We start from the raw sequence: 24,073 nt of genomic DNA on the forward strand, positions 1-24,073 counted from the left end.
CCTGCCCCAGAGCTTTACTAGATATTTCCTAGAGTTCAGGTAGAGGGAGAAGTACTTGGCTCAGAGTTTGAGGGGAAATGTATGGTAAAGGCAACTACAAAGGCTACCTTCTTTTGTGTAGAGGTGAAAATCCAGTAGAATGATTATTTTAAAAATAATTCATTCAAATAGACGTCTGTGTATGACTGATTTAGACTCCCCTTCCTGATTACTGAATTCCTTCTGAAGCCACTGGGAAAGAAGGAAGTACTGCCTGGACACACTTACTGGTGAGGGAAGTCAGCATGTTTTACTGCGTCCATCAACCCTTGGAGGGCTATATTCCTTGGATGTCACTGCTCTAACCCCTTGAAAAAGGGAGTTCCTTTGCATGTCTGGCTTTTATTGCTTGTTTGGTTATTTAGTTTTAATTCATCTCACATTTATTACTAGCTTTTTTTTTAATTTGAAGATTTCTGTTTTATTACCTACATGTCAACTTGTAATTTTGTTTTATAATAACATAGTTGAGATATAATGTGCACAACATCCAATTCACCCATTTAAAGTCACAATTCAAGGTTTTTTTAGTATATTCACAGATTCGCAACCATCACCACAAACAATTTTAGCACATTTTCATCATTTCCAAAAGAAAGCCCATACCTATTAGCAGTCATTCTCCATATTCCCCTCCTCACTCCTAGGCAACCACTAGTCTGCTTTCTGCCTCTATGATTTGTCTATTCTGGACAGTTTATAGAAATGGCATCATATAATATGTGACCTTTGTGACTGGTTCCTTTCAGTTAGTATAATGTTTTCAGTTAGTATAAGGGTCCATCTATGTTGTAGCATGTATCAGTACTTCATTTCTTTTTATTGCCAAATAATATTCCATTGTGTGGATAGACCACATCTACTCATCTGTTGATGGATATTACTAGCTTTTTGATATGTTTGTCTTTTCCCCTCAACTAAATAGTGGCATTCTTGATGGCAGGGAAACTCTTGATATTCTCTGTGATTGTAATAATTCTGAATACAGTCCTTATATTCTAAAGATTAGTAATGGAGTTATTTGCAATACCATTTTTCTGGTTGTGAGTTGGAGATGACTAAATGGCCCATTTTCTATCTTTAGGCTCCAGATGGCACTGAATCACAGACAGTCAGAACAAATGAAAACAAATACCAAGGAAAAGATGGTATGTTGGACCTGTTCTCTTGTAATTTCCCATTTATTAGTATAACAAACAGATATAGCCTTTTAAAATATTCACTTTCAATTCTAGTAAGCAAATTCTATTAAAATATTGAGATAAAGTACCCAAGTAGATAATTACGAAAGGCAGAGAATATAGTGAGCCTTTGATTTTGTTGTTGTCATTGTTAACTTTTGTATGTCTATATTTTCTATCATTTCTATACATAGTCACTTTTCCTGAATGCTTACCGTGTGCCAGGTACTGCTCAGAGGTGTTTACCTAACATAATATACTCAAGAACTCTATGTAGTAGTAGGCATTGTTCTTAACTCATTTTACAGTTGAGAGGACTATACCTTAGATATGTGAAGTCACTTTCCCATACAGCTAGTAAGTGGAGCCAGTGAATTTGAAGCCTTGCTCTCAAATCATAAGTTCTTAATTCATAAATGGGTTGCTTTCCAGAAGTTTAGAAAAACTGAAAAAGTTAACATTTTTTTTTACAATTAATTGTAATTCTCTTTTACATACTTTTCTATATCTGTTATATTAGAAACAGATTAGAAATTCAAGGCATAGATGAAATAAATATTAAGTATTTGTTAGTACTTATCAAGAGAGAAGTTATAGTTATTTCATTAATTTACAAAAAGGAAAAATGTTCTAAATTAAAGTAATAGACTTAAACTTAAACATTTAATCCTTAATGTGTTGTTATTTAAAAACTATAACAAAGGTGGTTTGTGGTTGCGGGATTCTAGCTACGGGACTTGTCCTTTTGTTTATGTTCCTAAGACCTGGCACCTTGAGAGTCCATGCCATAAATAGTGTTGTATTTGGATTGGAAATAATTGGGGAGGAGTATCAGGTAGACTGGAGGATCAGGAAGTGTTCACAACCATCTTATAAAAATCAGGAGTTAGTCTAAGGTTATATGGGGCATTTTGGAGTCTTGGAACATCCAGTATCTCTATTTTTTTCTTCCATACTTTTCTGAGAACTTCTGTCCTACACTCCTGCCTTAAAAACAAAAACAAACAAACAAACAAACAAACAAAACCCACCACACACATACACATATCTGTGTTTATATGTAAATGTGTGCACGGTGAGGGTATAGACACATACATGTCTATATACTTATTGGGTTGGTGCAAAAGTAATTGCGGTTTAAAATGTTAAAAATAATTGCAAAAACTGCAATTACTTTTTTTTTTTTAAAGGAACTTAAAAAAAAAATTTTATTGGGGAATATTGGGGAACAGTGTGTTTCTCTAGGGCCCATCAGCTCCAAGTTGTCCTTCAATCTAGTTGTGGAGGGCACAGCTCAGCTCCAAGTCCAGTCGCCATTTTTAATCTTTACTTGCAGGGAGCGCAGTCCACCATCCTGATGTTGTTCAGAGCTTGCGCTTTAACTGACTGAGCCATCTGGCCACCCCTGCAATTACTTTTGCACCAACTTAGTATATCTATAAAGTACTTGCTTTTTACTATTCTGTGGTTTCTTAGTTGCGTGTTTTTGTTTTTTTTATCAGGATGAAATTACTAGGTGTTTTCCCAAGTCTACATACCAGCAAATACTCAAGTGGCAAGCAAGCTAGAATAGCCAGTGCTGGCCTGCTAGGGAGCTGGGTCATCCAGAAAAACAAGACAAATGAACCTTTTATGCCAATGTCAATATGCTTTCGGCTTTGGGGAAGAGTGACTGGCAATTGCTAAATGAATACTGAGGAAAACATTGTCTTTTCTTGATGTTTTCCTCTCTTGCCAGAGATGGTGATGTTCAGGCTATATAAATAGAAGTTCTGGAAGACAGTTCATTATGAGTGCTTTCCAGCCTAGCTTGCAGCAGGCGACTGAAGTGTGACACACTTGCTGCCTGATTTACATCTGCTTTTGCTGGAATGCTGCAAAGTGGGCATAGAGCCTCCAATGAGAATAGGAAGAGAACGTGTGTAACTCCATCCAGGTCACTAAGTATTTACTGCTGCACCTGCTCTGGATGATGCCATACTCTTTTGCTAGCCAGTGAATTACCAGTGTTATGTAAACACTGAAAGGTTCTGAATGAAATGCATGGAAACATTGGAGTTCAAAAGTAGAGCTCTTCTGCTTGAAATCTGAAGGCATGGGTGACATAGTCTATTGTAAATGTTTTCCCTACACTTAGGTGTTTATACGTGTTTAATCAAATGTACTTCGTCTAAATGAAAAAGTTATGAAGTTGTTGTTAAAGTTATAATGCTGCAAGGGTTAATTAATCTACTGCTAAGTATCAATTTTAACTTTTCATCAAATGATACAGCTCTATGTATTTGAAAGACCCAGTGTTTAACACATAAATTTAGATATATTAATAACACCATGCAAAATAATTTTTAAAACTCTCATACTAATGTGTATTTTCTTCTTTTTATTATTATTATTTTTGATTTCCATGGAGGAAAGAAAAATCTGTTTCTAAATAAAGGCACTTAGGGTAATTCAGATAATTGAAAAACTTTTGTAAAATATCTATAACCTGCTACTATTGACTACTTCAAAACCAAAGGAGAATGGATGAAAGAAATTATATTATTTACACGTGAGGACTTTAAAAGTCAAAAGGATTATCTCAGCATTCTCTTAACTTTTCTCTTTGAGATTAGATCATTGATTCATAGATACCTTTATTAGCGAATGAACCATTTCAGAAACCCCTCCATCGTTTCTGAAACTGTTTATCCTACCATCTGCCTTAACTTGATTTACCATTTGAACCTTGATGCTTTTATATGCCCTTTTTTTTTGCCACATTTTGGGGGAAATTTATATGTTTTAAATGTATTATAATTTAATTACAATTTCTTTCCCCAGTTTTTAATTCGGCACAGGACATTTGTTGGGGGTGAGGATGTTTATTGTAACTCTGACCTGGAAGTGCTGAGGAGAAAGGGAATAGTTTTAAGATTCTTCTTAAACTTCTGGAAAAGTAGCTTCTAATTTAAGAAAATGGTTAATATTTTTTTTTCCTACCTTAAAATGGTTTCCTAAGAAACCAGTTTACATATTCACAGTAAAAGAGAAAACAGGGTAAACCAGTGGGAAAATAAAACAAAAAATGTACTTTGGCATTTCATACTTTAAAAATTAATTGTATAAATGTCTAGTTACTATTCTAAAAAAATTGTCACAGGCTGTTGAAAAAGCATAACATGTAGCATAGATAACAGCAGATAAATACTATCCAAGAGCTCCCCAGGAATTAAAGACCTACAATGAGAAAATAAAACTAATCTAGTCATTAGTTCCAGGGTTTTTTTCAAATGTGAGTTTCGTTGAAACCAAAAACGTATCAAATAGATTTAGATGTACTTTCTCCAAAGCTTAAAGGTGGTGTTTTCAACAAATGGGTTTTCAAATATTATTTTTCCCTCTGTAGGATTAACAGCAAACAAACAAACAAAAAATTAAACTTATTATACTCTTGAAATGATGTAAATGTCTGGAAGTTATTTGACTACATTTATACTTATAGGACCTTTTATAGTCTTTGATAGAATCAGGTGCAAAACCTATCGATTCCTGTACCAGGTACCTGCAGACTTGACTCCCACAGTGATAACTTTTTGGCACTAACTCTTGTTTTTGCATTTTTACTATGATAGGTAGGTAACATTCCAGAAAGGAAAGGCAGGGAGTGAACAGGTCTATTCCAGGAATCTGTTTCACTGTGAGGAAATTAAATAATATATCACTAGTTCTAAGACAGATTACAACTAACCTCCTTCTTCTCTTTCTTTGCTTTTTAATCCCCCAGTGGAAAATAAAACAACAATTAAATCTACTAAATTTTTGTGAGATTTTTCATTTAGAGTTTGAGATCATCGAGCAATATTTTAGAATTGGATCCAGTTTAAGAATTGTGACCTCAGAGAAAGAGTCCACAATTGAACTGTGGCTTTTGAGTCACCATCCTTCCTCTACCCCCAGTGTACCATTGGTAGAATTCCTTGAGTATACTTTTCACCGTTAAAATAACCATTAATTATCGCCTATAGTAAATAGTACTTTTCCCAAAGGTTTTTATTTAGTCAATGTATTAGAAGTTAAAAAAAGAAAGAAAAAAAAAAAGATATACAGTGTGTAAACTGGATCTTTTGTTTTTGTTGTTTTTTTCCTCAGACCAGGCATGTAGCCTAGTTGCTGGTGAAAAGGAGCTGATCCCACCAGTGCCAGAGGAGGCACCTGCCTCTGAAACAGATATCATCAACCTGGAGGTATCATTTGCAGAGCAAGCCGTCAATCAGAAAGAGAGCTCCAAGGATAGGACCCAGAAGAACAAAGGCTATGATACCCTGTTACCTGTACGTAGTACTGATTCAGCTATCACTAAACAGAAGTTTATTTTTAATCAGCTTTTTATTGTGATATTTTCAAACCTATATAAAGTTGAATAGTATAGAAGACACCCATATAGCCTTCATGGAGATCCATGCAACAGTTAACATTTTACAAACTTTGCTTTCTTTCTTTCTACATCTGTCTGCATATATGTTGGGTTATCATATAATGACTCACTTTTTTTAGCCTAAGGGCATATAAAACAAAACACAGTTACAACACTTAAGACATTGAACACTAAAACAAAATTGTACTTAATATATGGTCATATTGAACATTTCCCAATTGTCACAATATTGTCCTTCATAGCCTCTCCCTTCTCCGTTCCCCATCCGGGATTCAAACAAGGGTTACAAGTTGCATTTGATGTTATCTTTTTGGTTTACTTGAATCTAGATTAGGTCTTTTGCTTTTTCTTTAATATTTTTGAAGAGTCCAAATCAGATTTCTGATTTTGTTTGTTTCTTCATGACTAGATTTGAGTTAAACATTTTTGGCTAAACCACTGCATAGATTATATGTATGCTTTCTGTTGCACCATCAGAAGAGGGGCATAATGTCATATGTTTTCTTTATTGGTGATGGAAGTTTGACCGCTTAGTTAAGCTGTTCACCACATCTGCCCATTTTAAAGATACCTTTCCTTATATGCAATTAATTCTAATTTTTGATCCTTGAGACTGGGGAGTATCCTATCCATCAATAATAACCTATCACCCCGAGGTTTCATTGTGCATTTGTAATCTTTGCCTGAAACAATAATTAAACTGGTATTTGAGAAATAGTGATTTTTCTGATTCTATCATTTCTTCTACATTGATTGGCTGGCAATCTTCTGTAATAATTGTGTTTTCTCCCTTTTCTCTTTTTGTTATTGAATATCACTCTGGACTGATGGCTTTTTTTTCCATTTAGTGTTTTATAAATCATTGTCATTTTTCTTTGGCATGCAAATTAACCCAAATTTCACCAATAGGAGCCCTTCAAGCTGGTTCCTAGGTCATGTTAACATGCCCTCATTTATTCACTTATTTGCATGCTAGTGCAAGCTGTTCCTGGCTCACCTTTTGCTTTTTCTCCCCTCAGACTTGAAAGAATCCATTTCTGCAAGGAGCCCTGGTTCCTTTTGGTAATAGACTGTATTTAAAAATCAAGCTCTGTGTATTGAGTGTGCTCATTGCTACTGAATGGTTTAAATTATTTTAAAAATGTATGTTTGTTAGTTGGTCGGTTGGTTTATATATTTATTTGGTAGAATTCCACAGATGCAAACGTTATAAAGAATAGCATAATGAACCTCTGAATATTCATCACCTAGCTACAACAGTTACTAACCCATGGCGAGTCCTCACCCATCCGCACCCCCAACCAGCTCCCTATCTGTATTATTTTGAAACACATCTCTGAATTACATTTTGTCTATAGATGTTTCAGTATGTATTTTTAAAAGCTAAAGGGCTTTTTTTTTTAGAAAACCAAAGCTATATTACCATTATTCTGTCTTAAAAAATATTAAGAATTTTTCATTTCAAATATTTAGTCAGTGTTCAAATTTCAAATTGTATCACAAATTTCATGATTTCTTTTTTTACAGTTTGTTTGAACAAGGATTCAAATAAGTTTTATGTATTACAATAGTTGATGTCTTTTAAGACTCTTTTAATTCCTCCCTCCCTTCCTTCTCACTCTCCCTTCTCTCTCCCATCCCCGCTCACTCTCTCTTACCCCCTCCCTCCCTCTCCCCCTTTCTCACTCTCCTCCTTCCTCCCTCTCTCCCCTCTTTCATTACCCCCTCTCTTTCTCCTTATCCTTTCTTCCCTCCCTCCCTTTCTCGAAATTTATTTGTTGATCAAATTTAGTTATTAAGTTGTAGAGAACGTACCTCCTCTGACTAATTGTATTCCCATGTTCTTCTGTTTCCTTTAAATTGGTTGACTCTAGATTTATCATATTTAGGTTCATTTTTTTGTAAAGACTAATCACATGTGACTCTGTATTAAGAGATACAAAATATCTGGTTGTCTTCCTCTTTTGGTAAAATTAGCAGCTGTTTCTGATCAACACTTAGATCTATTAGTTTATTAATGGTTACAAAATGATGTCGCCTTCTTTTTAAATTGATTGATTTGAATACTTCTTTTAAGCAAAACTCTCAAAATGGTTACTTTGTTTTATTTACCAATTTTCAATTTTTTTGTTTTGTTCCATAGCATCTTTCACTAGTGACCAATTAGTGTTGCTTTATTTTAATCTTCTTGTAAAAATAATACCTCAACTCATGGATTTAGACATATGACATGGCATTACACAAAATTTCCCATGTTTGTCTGGTGTATTTTATGCTGTAGACCTATAATTGTCTGTTTTAAGAAACGCTGGTTCTGTTAGCTACAAATACGCTTTTGACTATGATCAGGACACTAGGAGTATTTCTTTCTCTGCGTTGGTTGTTGCTTAAAGGCTTTTCAGAGGACAGAAGTACATCTATAGCTTCTTTCGTTCTGAGAATAGTGGTTCTTAGGATACATCAGATAATATAATTAGAATGTAACATAATTACTTGTTTGTTTTAGCATCCATTAATGCACAGCATTGTCAGATATCAATATTAACACTACTATCAACAATATGGGGGGGGTGGCTCAGTTGGTTGTTAAGCACGGTGCTCTTAACAACAAGGTTCCTGGTTCGATCCCCACATGGGCCACTGTGAGCTGCGCCCTCCACAACTAGATTGAAACAACTACTTGACTTGGAGCTGATGCGTCCTAGAAACACACATTAAAAACAACAAAACAAAGCAATATGACTACCAGAAAACAGTTTACTCTTGTTTTTCTTTTAGGTAGTTGTTTGTGTCCTTGGGGTGTATCGGAAAAGGAATGTAACAATAAAATTACTATTTTTTAGGTTACTTAGGATAGTTATTCTCCATGTGGTAAACTACCAATTGCATACCTGGTTGGGTTAATTTGTTTAATTTTAATTTCAATTTTCAGTTATAGCTTTTCTTGAAATTTATTTTTGTTTTGTAAGCCTGTAAAATGTTTACATGCTTCAAAAGGCAAACTAAAATCAAGGTATATTCAAAGTCTAACTTCTGTCCTTGAGCCTTCTTCACCTTATTCTCGCCCTTCCCTTACCGGATAATTCATTTTTCTATACCTTTAGCATTTTTTTTTTTTGACTTAGTGATATATTCTGGAGATCACTCCATAGTAGTATAGAGAAATATTTCTCGTTCCTTTTTATAGATAGATACATTGTACTCCACTGTGAGAATATCACAATTTATTCAACCAGTCTCCTAATGGTGGACATCCGGAGTGTTTCCAGGCTTTATTGTATATTTTTATGAATCTGCCTTTAAGAATTTTTATGCCTAGTGGGCAAACTAAGGAATATGTATCATTTGGCCTAAAGAGATGACCCATACTCCTCGACTGTCCTTAGCGAAAGTATCTTTAAAAAGTGACAGTCTTCATCTGAACAGATGGAAAGGATTTAAAGTGACAGTAGAGTCTAAACAAAATGAAGGCATTATGACTTTTTAGTTGTTGATTCAAACAAGGGAATAAGACAAATTAATCTCCATTTGTAGACTTAAAAATGAAACTTCCTATCTCATTTTATTCTCTGCTTAATAAACTAATTTGTGCTCACCAACCTTCTTGATTTTATTCATGTGGTGTCCAAGCTTAAAATGACCTTCCCATTTCCACCCCTCTGTTCCATGTTTACTAAGGACAACTTAGCCCATCCTATTACACATGAAAAAAATCAGAGGTAAGAAATGAATTGCCTAGCACACAATATAGCTTAGTAGCTATCTTTACTGTTAAAAGTCTTTCCTGATTGTGAACTTATTTAGATAAAATATGTAAAATCACCTTTTAAATTATTAGCTGCCATGCTTTTGATAATTATTGCCAATTGATCCATGTATTTATTTATGCATGTATGCATCTGTTCATCTCTACAACCATTCATTTATCCATATGTCTTCTAGAAGACATGGACATGTTGTAAGCTTTCCACAAGTCCTCAATATGGTTGATGAAGTGAATATTTATATTCACCACTCTGAGGCAGGTGTCTAAGCAGGTAGAAATTCTAATTCCCTTTCTACTCCATGGTCCGCTGCTTCTGTAAATAAGAAGTAGGCTTTATGTAATGCATTATTGTCTGTTGACCTCATTTTATATTCACTTCCTTTTTCTTACATCATCGAACAATCTTTGTTAATTCTTTATGATCTCTCACAGTGGATTCAAATTTCTCCTCTTAAATTTTGAGTTCATGTTCTATAACCTTTAATGTGCTTTAGTTTGAAATTTTAGCCAGCACAAATTGTGTTAATATATACCCACTATATCTCAAAAAGTTTACTCTGTAATTTTTTCATTTGCTTATCAAATTATCTCTGTGAGGTAGGTCTGCGTTTCCTATTTTTCATACAAGGAAACAAGTTAGAGAGATTACATGGCACGCTAAGGCTTTGCTTCAGTGACTTCACTTTTGAAGCCAGAGTTTTTTTTCTGGAAGACCATGCAGACTACACTTAATGTGCCCTGAAGAAACATGTGCATTTGATTTGAGTTTAAGTGTCTTTGTATTGGAGCTACTGACATCTTTTTCGGGATAGTTTGGGATGTTATGCAAGTAAGATTCTGGTTTGCTAGGTCCAGCATATAAAAAAGAAATTTTATATCACTCCTTCATCCTACCTTGGAGACTAAAAACATTAAGGCTTTATTTAGGAATTTTTAAGATCATAGCTTTGAAGTGATCTTTGAGATAACTATGGTAAAGCCTGTATTCTGTATTTTAATTCTTAGATCCTTATTAGGTGTCTTTTGGACTCTTACTGAAATATGTTTAATTCAAATAAATTCATCTTTTATAACTTGGGTTTTCTGGCGACACGATTCCATGCATACTGAAGGCCAAAAAGTAGACATAGAGGCTGAGTTCGGAATTTGTTAGAGAATGGAACACCTCTGGAGTAAGTTAAATGACAGTAGAAGAAATGATGGTTTGGGATTGAGTGAGGAGACCGAAAATCTAAGGCAGACACAAACTTGTACACAATTTAAAAATAGGTATTTAAGGTCATATTCCTGAATTGTCAAGAAAAGGTTAAATTATAGCTATTGCTCTCCATTGAAAAAATAAGGAAATACTTTAAAAATCCACAAGTTTAAAAGATTCCTAAAATTTTATTTATTTAAAAAAGTATTCATCCTCTGGGAATGAATTAAATACTGTACTGAATTAAGTACTGTAATACAATCACATATTACACATGAAAAAATCGTAGGTTAGAAATGAATTGCCTCATACACAGTATAAAAAAAGTCACGTGTGGAAAGTGACCAAGTGAGAGTAGATTCCTTTGCTTTCCAAGTTGAAGTTCACGTGACTTGATGAGTAAAAAAGTCAACTCCATCATAACTAACGAACTGCCCAAGGGGTCCCTCATATTGCAAGGCTACAAAAGAGGGGTGTAGTCTGGGAGAGCGATCTGATTAATGAGATAACAAATGAGGTAACAAATGAGAACGAATGACTATAGTTTTTGAAAACTTGTTTTTATTTTTTATTTTTAATGATTAGTTTCAGGTGTACAAAACAACGTACTAGACATTTCACTCATTACAAAGTGATAACCCCCTCCCGCAATCTGTTGTCCCTCTGACATCGTATATCTCTATTACAATTCCATTGACTCTATTCCAAATTTTTATTTCACTCTTGTCTTTAAACACATTTTTCAAAGGTGAAAGCCTTCCTTTTGCTGAAATTGCACCGCCTTGTCTTAGCCAACGAACTGAACCATCCAGTCTATTAACTAAACAAAATGACAGGAAACTTCATAAATATTTAAAACTGCTGCTATGAATTAAACATTGAGATAAAGAACTAAGTCCTTTCATTAAGCACAATGTTAATAAATAAATAAATAAATAAATAAATAAATAGATAGATAAATAAATAAAGCTCATGCTAGGTAAATCAAATGTTTGAACTAATAATATTTCAGGTTTCTTTAAACACTTACCTCAGGTAATGCTTTAAATGATTATAGTACATGACCAAAACAACTGATTTACATGAAACATTTAGGACTTTCTTTTACTAAATCACTGGTAAATAGGATTGGGTGTAGCCCTTTAGTACACACAGCGATGAACAGAACTCTGGGGCTGAGCATGAGGAAAATGTGAAGAGTTTTGTGTGATTTTAAAGGGAAAGCTCAGTACAAATCACAGGAAATGAGGGGAGTATCAAGCCAGTGACCCTGCACCCCACTGAATTTGATTCTGTGCTTTCTCCTTGTAGGGGTCACTGGGTCTGAGAAGCTACACTGTGCCAGGCCCGTGGTACTATAGGGTTAAAGAGGTGATTAAGACATGACTTCTCTCCTTGAGGGCCTCACAGTCTTAGTCAATACTGATCAACCTCCTTCCTCCCTGCCTGCTGTGGTAGGTGGAAAAGTGGAGCAGAACAGAATGATTACTGAATTTAGGATTTAGGAGCTCTGAATTGACATCCTTAGTACCTCACTGGCTGCTATTTAAATCTCTTTACTGGGCCTCAGTTTCCCCACCTAGGTAATGCTGTAGTAATTCTTACCATATGGAGACTTTTACAGGATAAGAAACAATTTATCAACTATAAGTACTGTCCTTTTCATTTTTTTGCTACCTTGAAGTAATGTTTAGGAAAAAAGGAAAAAAATATGAAATCTTGAAATGATGGGAAAAGTTCAGTGAAAAAAGTATAGCGATAATACACAACACTTTGAGTGCTTACTGTGTGCCATTACCAAAAGTTGCAGATTTTAAGAATTGCTCTAGGACAGTCACTGCAGTCATTTTGGTCTCATAACTCCTTTAGGCTCTTAAAAATTATGAGGATCTCAAGAAAAAAAATGTGTGTTTTTTTTAATCAGCCAGGAAGGATGTTGGTGTTGAGAATAATGACAATGGCTTCCAGCATTTTGAAGAAACCTTGGATGCATTGCCTTTTGGCCCAGCATCTTTAATTTCATATTTTTAGTGTGTTAGTTGTCTCCTTGGGGTTTGCAGCACTCTGTAAATTTGCTGTGACTGAACCAAGAAAGAAGGCATATGCAGATTTGTACAGAAATTATTATTCCATGAAAGATTTTGGGGAGATAAAGAAGGTTGGTCCAAAGTGATTTTGGAATGTAAAGAATTTCTTTGGATTGGGTTCCGTGGCTGTTTGTCACAGACTTGTGTTCTTGAACTATGAAACATGAATATCTAGACAAAGGAATAGTTCTCTTGATAAACGAACAGTTTAAAAAACTATATGTGTATAAGTGTGTGTGGGGGAAACTTGTTTACATTAGTTATACCTATGGATATTTACCATATTAGAAATTAAAATTGAGAAGTTTAAAAATATTCATTATTTCATTTAAAGCACAATACTACGGTCAGCATAACATTTTTTATGAAAAATAGCCATATTTTTTAAAACAAAAATTAAGAAATGTGGCATGGTTTCATATTTTAGCAACTTGTTTCTTTTTTAAGATTTTATTGGGGAAGGGGAACAGGACTTTATTGGGGAAGAGTGTGTATTTCTGGGACTTTTTCCAAGTCAAGTTGTTGTCCTTTCAATCTTAGTTGTGGAGGTTGCAGCTCAGCTCCAGGTCCAGTTGTCGTTGTTAGTTGCTGGGGACGCAGCCCACCATCCCTTGCGGGAGTCGAGGAATCAAACCGCAATCTTGTGGTTGAAAGCCTGCACTCCAACCAGCTGAGCCATTAGGGAGCTCAGTGGTGGCTCAGCTCAAGGTGCCATTCAATCTTAGCAACTTGATTGTCTTATCTACTTCTGCATTCAGTCTGTTGCAGTAGCACATGTATTGTACCTCTGGAAAACTCCACTGTACAATCATGGAAAAATGAGAGTGAAAGAGGCAACTAATGTCTTAGTAGTAATTATTAAAATAGTTCTGAAATCTTGATTGGACTCCTTGAAAGGGTGTTGGGTTCCCCAATGGTTCGTTGGATTACACTTTGAGAACAGCTACTTTAGGACATGTCTTTTGCAATAGTTTTAGACAATGAAGTGTTAATGATATGGTGCAAAAATGAGCAAAGGGAATAAAAGGGGATCAGTTGAACGTCCTTGGACATTTAATTAAATTAGGAAGTCACGGGTGAATACAAAAGATATAACCTTGATATTATTTTTAACAAACTGTTAGAGAGTGATTATTTTAGTAACTGGTAAATACAGTGGGACTGTAATTTGTATTAAATATGTGAGAAAAACTCATGTTTCTACCTTGTAGTTTGTTTTCTTATATATATATTTAATATTAAAAGAGGCAGAATAGATAGTAGGTAACATTTGAGGAAGGCAAAAAATAAGAAAAATACCTCTTATTTGCCTGTCATAGTAGTGTCTCTAAGTCTGAGTAGTATCTCTAAGTCTCAGTTTACTTTTTCAATGGTGAAAGTAATAATAATAGCAACCACATATTAATCAAAGTGCTTGGGAAGTACCAGGCAATTAAACTTCACAACAGTCCTCTGAATTAGGTGGTCTTCTCCCCCTCCCATCCCTCCTTCCTCTCTCTTTCCCCCTTCTCCCTTTTTCCTTCTTTTCCCTCCTTCTCCCCTCTCCCTCCCCCGTTCCCTCCCATTTCTCCCACCCCTTCCACTCCCCCATCTCCTCCATCTCTTCCCCCATTTTACCAAAAGAATGGTTAAGCATTGCCAGAAGTTACACACAGCTTAGTCAGTAGCCAGATGACTCGTAGGCATTCTGGCTCTAAAGGTCATGCTCGTAGTCTCCCCTCTGCTCTTCCCACCCTCCATGCTACCCTGTTTCCCTGAAAATTAGACCTAGCCGGACAATCAGCTCTAATGAGTCTTTTGGAGCAAAAATCAATATAAGACCCAGTATTATATTACATTTTATTATGTGTTGTTATGCGATGTTGTATAATATTATTATATTATATTGTTAACCCAGTCTTATATTGTAGTAAAATAAGACCGGGTTTTGTATTAATTTTTTCTCCAAAAGACGCATTAGAGCTGATTGTCCGGCTAGGTCTTATTTCTGGGAAACACGGTATACAGCCCTTCTGTTCCTACCTTATGTGGGTTTTTATGACCATATTATTACATTAATATTATTTTATTTTATATATATATATATATATATATATATATATATATATATATATATATATAGTCATATATAGTCATATATAGTCATATATATGGCAGCGACTAATGATGTAGGTAAAGGGTACCAAGCACATTAAAAGCATTTACTCATGGCTACTATTCCTTTCTCTTTCTCTTCTACTTCCCCTGCTTCCTTTTCCTCCTCATGGTTTGTGCTGGACGTCTAATTTTTCCTGGTGTTTGAAGGTCAGCTAACTAGAGCTGTTTTTCTCCTTTGGGTTTACTGTCCCTTTTGTCCTCCTAGCCACTCCCAGTTCATGGTCTGGTTCCATGGTTTGTTAGACATCGGATACTGAGTCTTGAACTTCACATGGGTTTGGGGATGATCATCACTGGGACAGTATTGCCGTTTATTTTGACTGGAGAAATTGTGCCATAGCTTTCATTGTCACTATCTGCCGAATAACTTCTTTCTATACTTATAATTTTAAATTTTTTCTTAAAAAAAAATGGTTAGATACTATACAGCTTTACTATGTTAATGGTATTTGTTTTAGAATTTCAGATTGCCAAAAGAGAAAACAGGCACCACCAAGATTGGTGACTTAGCGCCTCAAGATATGAAGAAAGTTTGCGCTTTCGCCCTTATTGAACTGACTGCCTTCTGTGATATATTGGGTGTTGAACTGAAAAAACAAAAAGCTGTGAAAATCAAAACAAAAGGTAATTTTGAAATGAAAAACGGTTGGATTTACTTCTAAAGCAGCAAGGATGAGCTTAGCTTCTTAGAACTATTTTTTTTGGGGGGGTGGAGTGGGAGGACATCTACAAAGTAAACCAACACGTGAATACATCTAAAGTTTAGATTTTAACGTTGCCTTCAGAAATTTTGTAACTTGATAAAAATGCACTGTCTCTTAGACTAGAGAAAACAAAAAGCATAATCAAAGGTTTCATTATCATAGAAGGGAATTAGAAGGAAATTCTGAATCAAACAATTTTAACTCACATGCTCTCTCCTTTGAAAACTATGTATTAAAAAAATACATCTAGCACATATGCTGATTTATTTCCAAAATGAGATCTTGAATAGATTTAAGGTTCTTGATCCTGATTGATTACTTTTGCTTATTTATTTGATTGGAAATACATAAAGTAGTTAGTAGTCTGTCCCTTTGTTCATTAACATTCTACTTCTGATTATTTTGCAAAAACATTCTTCACTCTACTAAGAAAATAATGTCATTGTGGCACATAATACCACTAAATTGTATTCATCATGGGTATGTGTAGTTTTTCTTTTGTAAGCAGCTTGCTTTACCCATTATATAAAAATACTTTATTTTTAATAATATGGTAAAGAACAGACACCTCCTTGGTTTTTGTTTTTCCAAGACTGGACTGGTCTGGAAATCCAGATCACTCTCTGTTGACAAAGCTTTACTGTTTAGGAATTTCTGACCTCTAGTTTAATGGTAAAGGAACCCTCTAAAGAAAAACCAAGAAAGAGGATTATTGAGTTGCTATGGCAACATTAGCAAAGACAAGTATTCACCTGATTTAAGTTTTAGAGGCAATTTCTCTGTAGAACTGAAGTGTACCTTACCTTCAAGCTCTCTTCCATGCTGGGCCCCAGAAGACCTCATTCTGTGCTCAGTTCCTTTGAATATTTTATTTTAAAGCTTGGGATAGTGAATTTCTGAGTTAAATTGTTCTTCTGGTTTTCCACAAGTCCATTATAGATAATTAAGACTTCAGATGCTTTTTAGAAGCCCTCTCCAAATATAAAATAGAAATATAATTTAAATAGCTGTGACTCAGTGCTCAAGATTTAAAAAATGGCTTGAAGAGGTTTCTTTAATGTTATGTTTTAGCATTGCATACTAACAATACTAAGCCAATATTAAGAGAAATATTGAGTCATTAAAGAGTATCACTATTGCTAGATTTTCTTTCCATCTTTAAAAATGTTTTTGTATCTTATCTAAGCTATCTATCTTGTAAATTAGACTTGACATTCTTGAAGATTACATCTTTTCTTAATTTTTAAACTGTAAGTTATTTACTGAATTACTGGCATTTTCTTGAATGGCGTCTCCACTGAGAATCACGGTTTCCAATGATTAGCTTCATACCACAAAATAATACTCCCTCTATGTTCACAAATGATTTACATCTCCCCTAATGGTGTGTGTTACACTTCTGTGCTAACTATTCCCTCAGTGATAGGGGTGGGGTGGGAGTAACTGGGTAGAAGCCACACTCCTACCAGACTCTAAGCACATGATTTCGATTTAGAAAAATTATAAATTATTACCCGCCATTTCTTCTAGAGTTATTCCCAAATATATAAAACTGCAAATGTACATTTAAGAATACTAAGTAGGGGGCCGGCCCAGGGGCTCATGTGGTTGGAGCTCCATGCTCCTAACTCCGAAGGCTGCCAGTTCGATTCCCACATGGGCCAGTGGGCTCTCAACCACAAGGTTGCTGGTGCAACTCCTCAAGTCCCGCAAGGGATGGTGGGCTCTGTCTCCTGCAACTAAGATTGAACATGGCACCTTGAGCTGAGCTGCTGAGCTTCCAGATGGCTCAGTTGGCTGGAGAGAGGGCTCTCAACCACAAGGTTGCCAGTTTGATTCCTCGAGTCCCACAAGGGACTGCAACTAGCAACGGCAACTGGACCTGGAGCTGAGCTGCGCCTTCCACAACTAAGACTGAAAGGACAGCGACTTGACTTGGAAAAATATTCCTGGAAGTACACACTGTTCCCCAATAAAGTCCTGTTCCTCTTCCCCAATAAAATCTTAAAAGAAAAAAAAAAAAGAATACTAAGTATCTGCTCTCTTTTCTAAAGAATAGCATTCGTAGAACAAGATCATAATTTTAGCTGATTTCTCAAAAAGCAAGTATTTATATTTTGCTGTATTGTAGAATGTTAAATGTCAGTTAAGTATGGAAGAGATGAGTGATACTTGCTTTGAGCCAAAACTTTTAATTTGACTACATCTAGTATTTTTTTTGCATATTTTATGTGCACTCTCATAGCACTCTTATTTCTCTTATGTAGCAGTTTATACTTTTCTAGTTATTCCAGTGAGATTATTTGCAATCATATGTTTAGTTGTCCCTCCTTGCTAGATTGCGCTATATGGAAGGGCCCAGATTTTCCTATTGGAATGTGTATGTCTAATGCTTAGATAGTGTCATTCACTTACTAGATGCTCAATAAATCGTTGTCTGATTGTATGACTATATTAGAAGTCTTATGCCTTAACATTTTGCACTAATATGTTATAGAAGTGAATAAATTTTATTTTACTTTTTGTTGCAGATTCTGGCGTTTTTTGTGTTCCATTGACAGTATTATTAGAACAAGATCAGAGGAAAGTACCAGGAACTCGAATACCCTTGATATTTCAAAAAGTAAGTATGCCTAAATGGGTCAGCATGGAGAGAACATACCTGAGCTAATAGTGTTTTGGGTTTTTTTGTTTGTTTGTTTTGTTTTGTTTTGTTTTGTTTTTGTATCCATAGTATTATAATATAGTTTGCCAAATTATATGCTGCTTTATTTTGTACTTTGATTTTCTATTCAGGCAACACATTTGTTTCAAGGGCTCATAATTTTTATTTCATGGTGACACTTTTGGTATTATTACTGTAACTGTGATTACCTGGCATTTTCCTGTCTTATATTAGCTGCCTTTGTATAATTGAGATTTCAATTCTGTAATACATAGAAGTGGAAACTGCTTATAAATTTCTAGGAAATTGAATCCTCATGAATATTTCATGCCTGTGTATATTTCCCAAGCTTTCCTATTTACAATGAGGATGTCCAATTTAATTTACCAGTGTCTACTTCCAAACTAGGCCAAGAAACCATAAAGTAGAATTAGAAAATGATTGCTAAACTGTCAAGTCACTTGTATAGTCAGCACTCAGTTATTCATAAGGGTATTATCTATGGCAATGTAAGAATTTCATTCTAACCTCTGAGCCATCATTGTTCAGAAACACAGATTACATATGATACGAGCCAGGGAACGCACAGTGAGGGAAGCAGGTCAAATCAGTTATGGACTACCAAAACTATAGATTCTTTGCTATAGCCCAGGCATAGCAGTTTCTGGAAGTTCTGGTGATAGCAAGAGTGGCAATTGATTGACTTAGTAAACTCATCGATACTAAAGCTCAATCTCCTTGGCCCTTAGTCTTCTGCTTTTCTAAGTCGTTTACCTGTCTTACCTATTAATCTCTGATTCCTTTATTCCTCATGTCTCCATTACATCCAAACCTGTAACTCTGTTTCTGCTAATGGTCGTTGTTCTACACAGTTTACTTATCAGCCTCTGCTAGCCACTGCCTGTAGAGCCTGTATCTGTTTAAATAGTTTTCAACAGTGCCTGTGATTAAAAGAGTGGTGCTAAGAAATTCAGGCCGTTTATTCAAATTCTTTTAATGTCAATAAAAGGTGCCAGTTACTGTATACTTATGGTTGTACAAAACAGGGATCTTAGCACCATTCCTTCTAAGTATGTTAGTGTTCTCCAGAGAAACAGAAACAATAGGGTATCTATATCTATCTGTATCTATGTCTATCTGTATCTATCTATCTATCTATCTATCTATCTATCTATCTATCTATCTATCTATCAATCATCTAGCGAGAGATTTATTTTAAAGAATTGGCTTGTGTGAGTGTAAGGGCTGTTAAGTCTGAAATACATCAGGCAGGCCAGCTGGCTGGAAACTTGGGCAAGAGTAGATGTTGCAGTTTTGAGTCCAAAATCTGCCTAATGGAAACTCAGGCAGGATTTCTATGTTGTGGTCTTGAGGCAGAAGTGCTTTTTCTTTGGGGAACCTCGGTCTTTGCTCTTATGGCCTTCACGTGACTGGATGAGGCCCACCGACATTACAGAGAATAGGTTGCTTTACTCAAAGTCTACTGACTTAAGTGTTAATCATATCTAAAAAATACCTTCATAGCAGCATCTAGACTAGTGCTTGACCAATCAACTGGGCACCATAGCCGATCAAGTGGGCACATCAAATGCAGCATCACACCAGTGAAGGGTAAGCTGCAGTCTCCACAAAGGTTCAATGATACCTCCTGACCAGATTCAGGATTGCATCCAATCCTTTGTCATTTTCTCTTGAAATTGTTTTCTTATGTATTTAGTTATTTATTTCACGTTTGTGGTCTTTTCTAGAGACTGGCTGCCCACCAATTTGAAGTCATTGGATAATGGCCCAAAAGTTTTTTGTTTTTGTTGTTGTTGTTCATATGAAAAATAAAAAGGGTTTGTAAAGAGCTCACTGTTAGATAAACACCCATCTGTTTGCATCCCCTCTGAATTATAAGCAAAAAAGAAAAAGTGATTTATCATGAAAAATATTTTTTGACTTATCACCAGAAAACTCAATTAGGTGTTCCCTCAATTTTGTAGAAAGGAAAGAATTGGAAACCACCGATTTGTAAAAAAATTCATTAGCAGTCTTTAGAGGATTATATTTTCTCAGTTATTGAGAAATATACCCCAAAAGGGCTTAAAGCTTTCTTAATATCTTTGAATTGTACCTTTTTTTTCCCTCAGAGGCACATTGTTTAAACCATATTTTCAGAAAGGTTTGGGGAAATAGAAATAATCTTAATTTTTAATCTACTGAAAAATTCCACCTAATTAGCAAATTCTGTTCTCTCTGTCCAACTAATCAGCCAGATCAAACATACTTTGTGTCAAAAAGTTTGACTTCATTTTCAGTTTGTTTTTTAATTCATATTAGTATGTGATGTATTTTGGGAAATGTGAAACTTACTGATAAATTATAGACTGTATTTTGAAAGATAAATTACTAAAAGCAGCATGATTAAAATATATGATCAGCATAGTTATTTTTCATTTCTATTTTAAGTCTTGAAAATGAAAGGGAAGCTGTAAAGTATTTTTTGTTTTAATGCAATATAATGTAGATAAAAAATGTTATTTTCAAAGTGAGAAATATGAGAAAACATGACATTGCTTCACACTATATATATATATATATATACACACACCTTTATTGAATGTTAGTTTTTCAGCTTTAGAGAATAATAAAGGGACTCAAATATAAAAATTTGAAAATTACATTCATTTAGTTATTTAGAAATCATGGTGATTTTTTCCTTTGTATTTAATGAAAGCAGAAGGCTTATGCTGCTAAAAACTAATTTGCTCCAGCAACTAGCATATAATTTTATCTTTTGTTAATAGAACATTTTAAACATTTCATAAGATTAAATAAAACGAAAATTGCTTGTACATTGAATAACGTTTGCATGGTATTATTTGATAAATTTGGTTTTAAATAGTTTATTGAATAATGCTCATCTAATATAAAATAATTCATGTAAATTATTTTGCTGTGGGTTTTTATCCAGAGTGATTTGAAAAATACGGTCTTGAAAAATATTCCAGTTGAATTTTAAAAAATCACATACTGCTCTGACTGGTTAAAGACGCTTCTCTTTTCAGCTAATAGTAAATCCTTGGGAGAATTTTGAGACTACTCTTTTCTTTATTCTTACCTGATTCCCTCAAAATCAGTTCGTTCTTTGGCCATAATCCAGAGATAGAAGAGGTGAGGTCATTGAAGAAAAATTGCCATCTCATTCATTGTCTACATACTCAGTATATCTTACTTCATTCAAATCATCTAGACAAAGGTCAAAAGACTTCATTTATGATGCCATGCTTTGCTTCTCTGACACTTTTATAACCAAGAGAAAAACAGTAAGCTTTATGTAGTTTATGGAGCCTGGGTTAATCATTAAAGGTGTCCCAGAAAAAAATAAATGGCATTTTACATTCTTCTGGCACTCTGGAAGATTGTATGCCTTAGGGTGTGCAGAGAGTATTATTGTCAGATTGGGGATGAGTGAAGTATAGGTCTGTCTTTATAAAGTAGGAGAAGGCTCTTGTAAAAGGGAGTGAGTGGTCAGAAGGAAAACCTATATGATGCTAGTGTCTTATATTTAAACTAAAGACAAGGAAATTGATTTCCTTAAAACAGCAGAATATGCTCCGTAAAGCCTTCATGTACTGCCCAGGGAATGCATATTCCAATTGGAAGATTACTCTGCCAAGAAACTAACCACACTTTTATCATCTTCCTAGCTTCCAACAGTATGTCATTGCACTTTCTCTATTTGCCTTATTCTTGTGGGTTTCTGCCTTATTTAAAAAACAAAAACAAAAACAAAAAACACACAAAACTTTGTTATTTTAATGGGGCACTGGAGGGAGAGAGATCTTCATGCATTAATTGGGCATCCAGTATGATTTAGAAGCCCTGTAGAAGAACTGATTTTTATTTAAGTTTACCACCAAAAGCTTGAAGGCTTGAAAATGAATATTTTCAAGCAGTTTTTTTTTCATATCATAAATAATTCTTTCTCTGAACAAACTGATAAAGAGATGTAAGAATTTCATAAGATTTATTTGATTGCAGAATGTATATTTTGGGAAAAGTAGAAGAAATGGATGGTTTTATTATAGTTGCTTTTAAACAATGAACATTTGCAGTTTCCATGTATTTGTAGTACTACAACTTGTGTGCCATTATCCACTTCTGTTACAAAGGCGAATAAGACCCAACTTTTTCTAAATTATAACTAAAGTTTTAGGACTTAATTGGTTTAAAAGCTAGTGGTAGTGTAACTGCATTAAAAACGTCGTGAAATCCAGTATACGTGTCATTGTAATCAGTTTTTATTTACTTATATGTGAAACAGATGTTAAATTTGGAATTGTACCTGTTACGAATACCAAAATCAGAATGTTTTTCTGTTCATACACAGTTGATTTCCCGAATTGAAGAGGGAGGTTTGGAAACTGAAGGCCTCTTAAGAATACCTGGAGCTGCCATTAGAATCAAGGTAATCTCTTGGTTCTACTAATGTAAAATTTTATTTCTTAATTGTACATTTACATTTTAAAAGCTAACTTGCCCTCTGGCACCTTCTTCCCATTGTTAGGACAGGAGATAAAATATAACAATAAAACTCTTTAACATTCAATTTATGTTTCATTTTTTCTAAAGTCTCTTCTGATTTGTGTAAGTTTTGATTTCTTTTTCAAAATCACCATATTACCTGTAATAATTCTATGAGAAAGAGACAAATAATCTCTCTACTGTGCGAACACCAAAAGGAACGAAAGTAAACAGGCAAAAGACAAGAGTAGTCTCATCCTTCTTATGAGAAGAGAACATGATGAGTGAAAATCTTCACAGGGGTCTGGTGATAGATTTAGTCAGCTGAGTAATAACAAGTCAGTTAAAAAAGGCAGGGTGATAAACTCCATCAAGTGAGTAGAGTAGGAGACCTGACATCAGTAGTCCTCGTGAGCTGGCAAAGTGAGACTGTCTCAATTATTTTCCTGAATTTCACAGTTCCCTGTCTCACTAGATCCAGGGTAGCCTGAGTCTGGTTTGTGAAAGAGATTTTTCCCAGACATCCCAGTTGGAGCCTTCTTTCTCCCTACCCCCGCTTTCTTTTCACTCAAGATGGCATTTTCTTCCCACTCTCCTAAGATGCTATGTATCCTCCTCCTTTCTCTCTGTCGCTCAAGTCCTGCCCTGGGGAATAAAACATCCCATGAATGCGTGGTAAAGATGGCAGCTACCCTATAGATGATGCATAATACATGTGCCTCTCAGGCGATTTGCATTTTACAGGGGCCTCATACTTGGAATTGTAGCTGTGTCTGGAGAATTCATCTAGGAGATGTTTTTGGGTAGCAGTCATTAACAAATTTCCTTTACCTTATCCTCCAAATTCAACTCTAGCTCTACACTGAGATAGTACAAGTTACTGTCCACATCTGATACATTGTCTTTCTGAATTTGCAAATCCAAGAGAAAGCAGGATAGAGGAAGGAGATTTTCTCTGTTCACTTCCTTAAGACCTTTTCTATATGAAATCTTTAGAGCAGGGTCAGGAAGAAATGACTCTTACTGAGTGCACCCTCTCCTGTGACTGGCTGTGGTGCTGCCAAGTGTGGAATTACTATTCATACATTCTAGTTTGCATCACCTGCTTATTTTGATAAGCTTCCTCAATTTAGGAGGCTAGTTTCAGCCTACTTGGGTCTTACTGTGTAGTGATCTGGGTTTAATGGGATTTGAGTAACCTGATATACCCTGCTCACAAATTTCATTCAGTTTGTGTCCCCTGAGTTTGGTGTCTGGTGCACGAAACTTTTTTGGTGCTTTTGTAAGTTTGATAAGTTGCCATTGTTTCACTTCATTTGGGAAAACCTACAGCAATTTCACCACCAGTCA

General features: G+C 35.0%; 1 protein-coding gene across 5 annotated transcripts in view; it reads left to right on the forward strand.

The window, feature by feature from the left end:
- ARHGAP18 (Rho GTPase activating protein 18) overlaps positions 1 to 24,073 on the forward strand; it is a 173,680-nt gene that overhangs the window by 120,152 nt on the left and 29,455 nt on the right. For all 5 annotated transcript variants that reach the window (XM_019729432.3, XM_019729431.3, XM_019729435.3 and 2 more), the window contains exons 4-8: positions 1,124 to 1,187; positions 5,352 to 5,533; positions 15,304 to 15,469; positions 18,081 to 18,172; positions 22,590 to 22,667. In XM_019729432.3, coding sequence (XP_019584991.3) covers positions 1,124 to 1,187; positions 5,352 to 5,533; positions 15,304 to 15,469; positions 18,081 to 18,172; positions 22,590 to 22,667 — 582 coding nt within the window. The remainder of the gene's footprint in view (positions 1 to 1,123; positions 1,188 to 5,351; positions 5,534 to 15,303; positions 15,470 to 18,080; positions 18,173 to 22,589; positions 22,668 to 24,073) is intronic.

The sequence above is a fragment of the Rhinolophus sinicus genome, chromosome 2, assembly GCF_057876585.1.
Source record: "Rhinolophus sinicus isolate RSI-liver-muscle chromosome 2, RSI-T2T, whole genome shotgun sequence".
Lineage (NCBI taxonomy): Eukaryota > Metazoa > Chordata > Mammalia > Chiroptera > Rhinolophidae > Rhinolophus > Rhinolophus sinicus.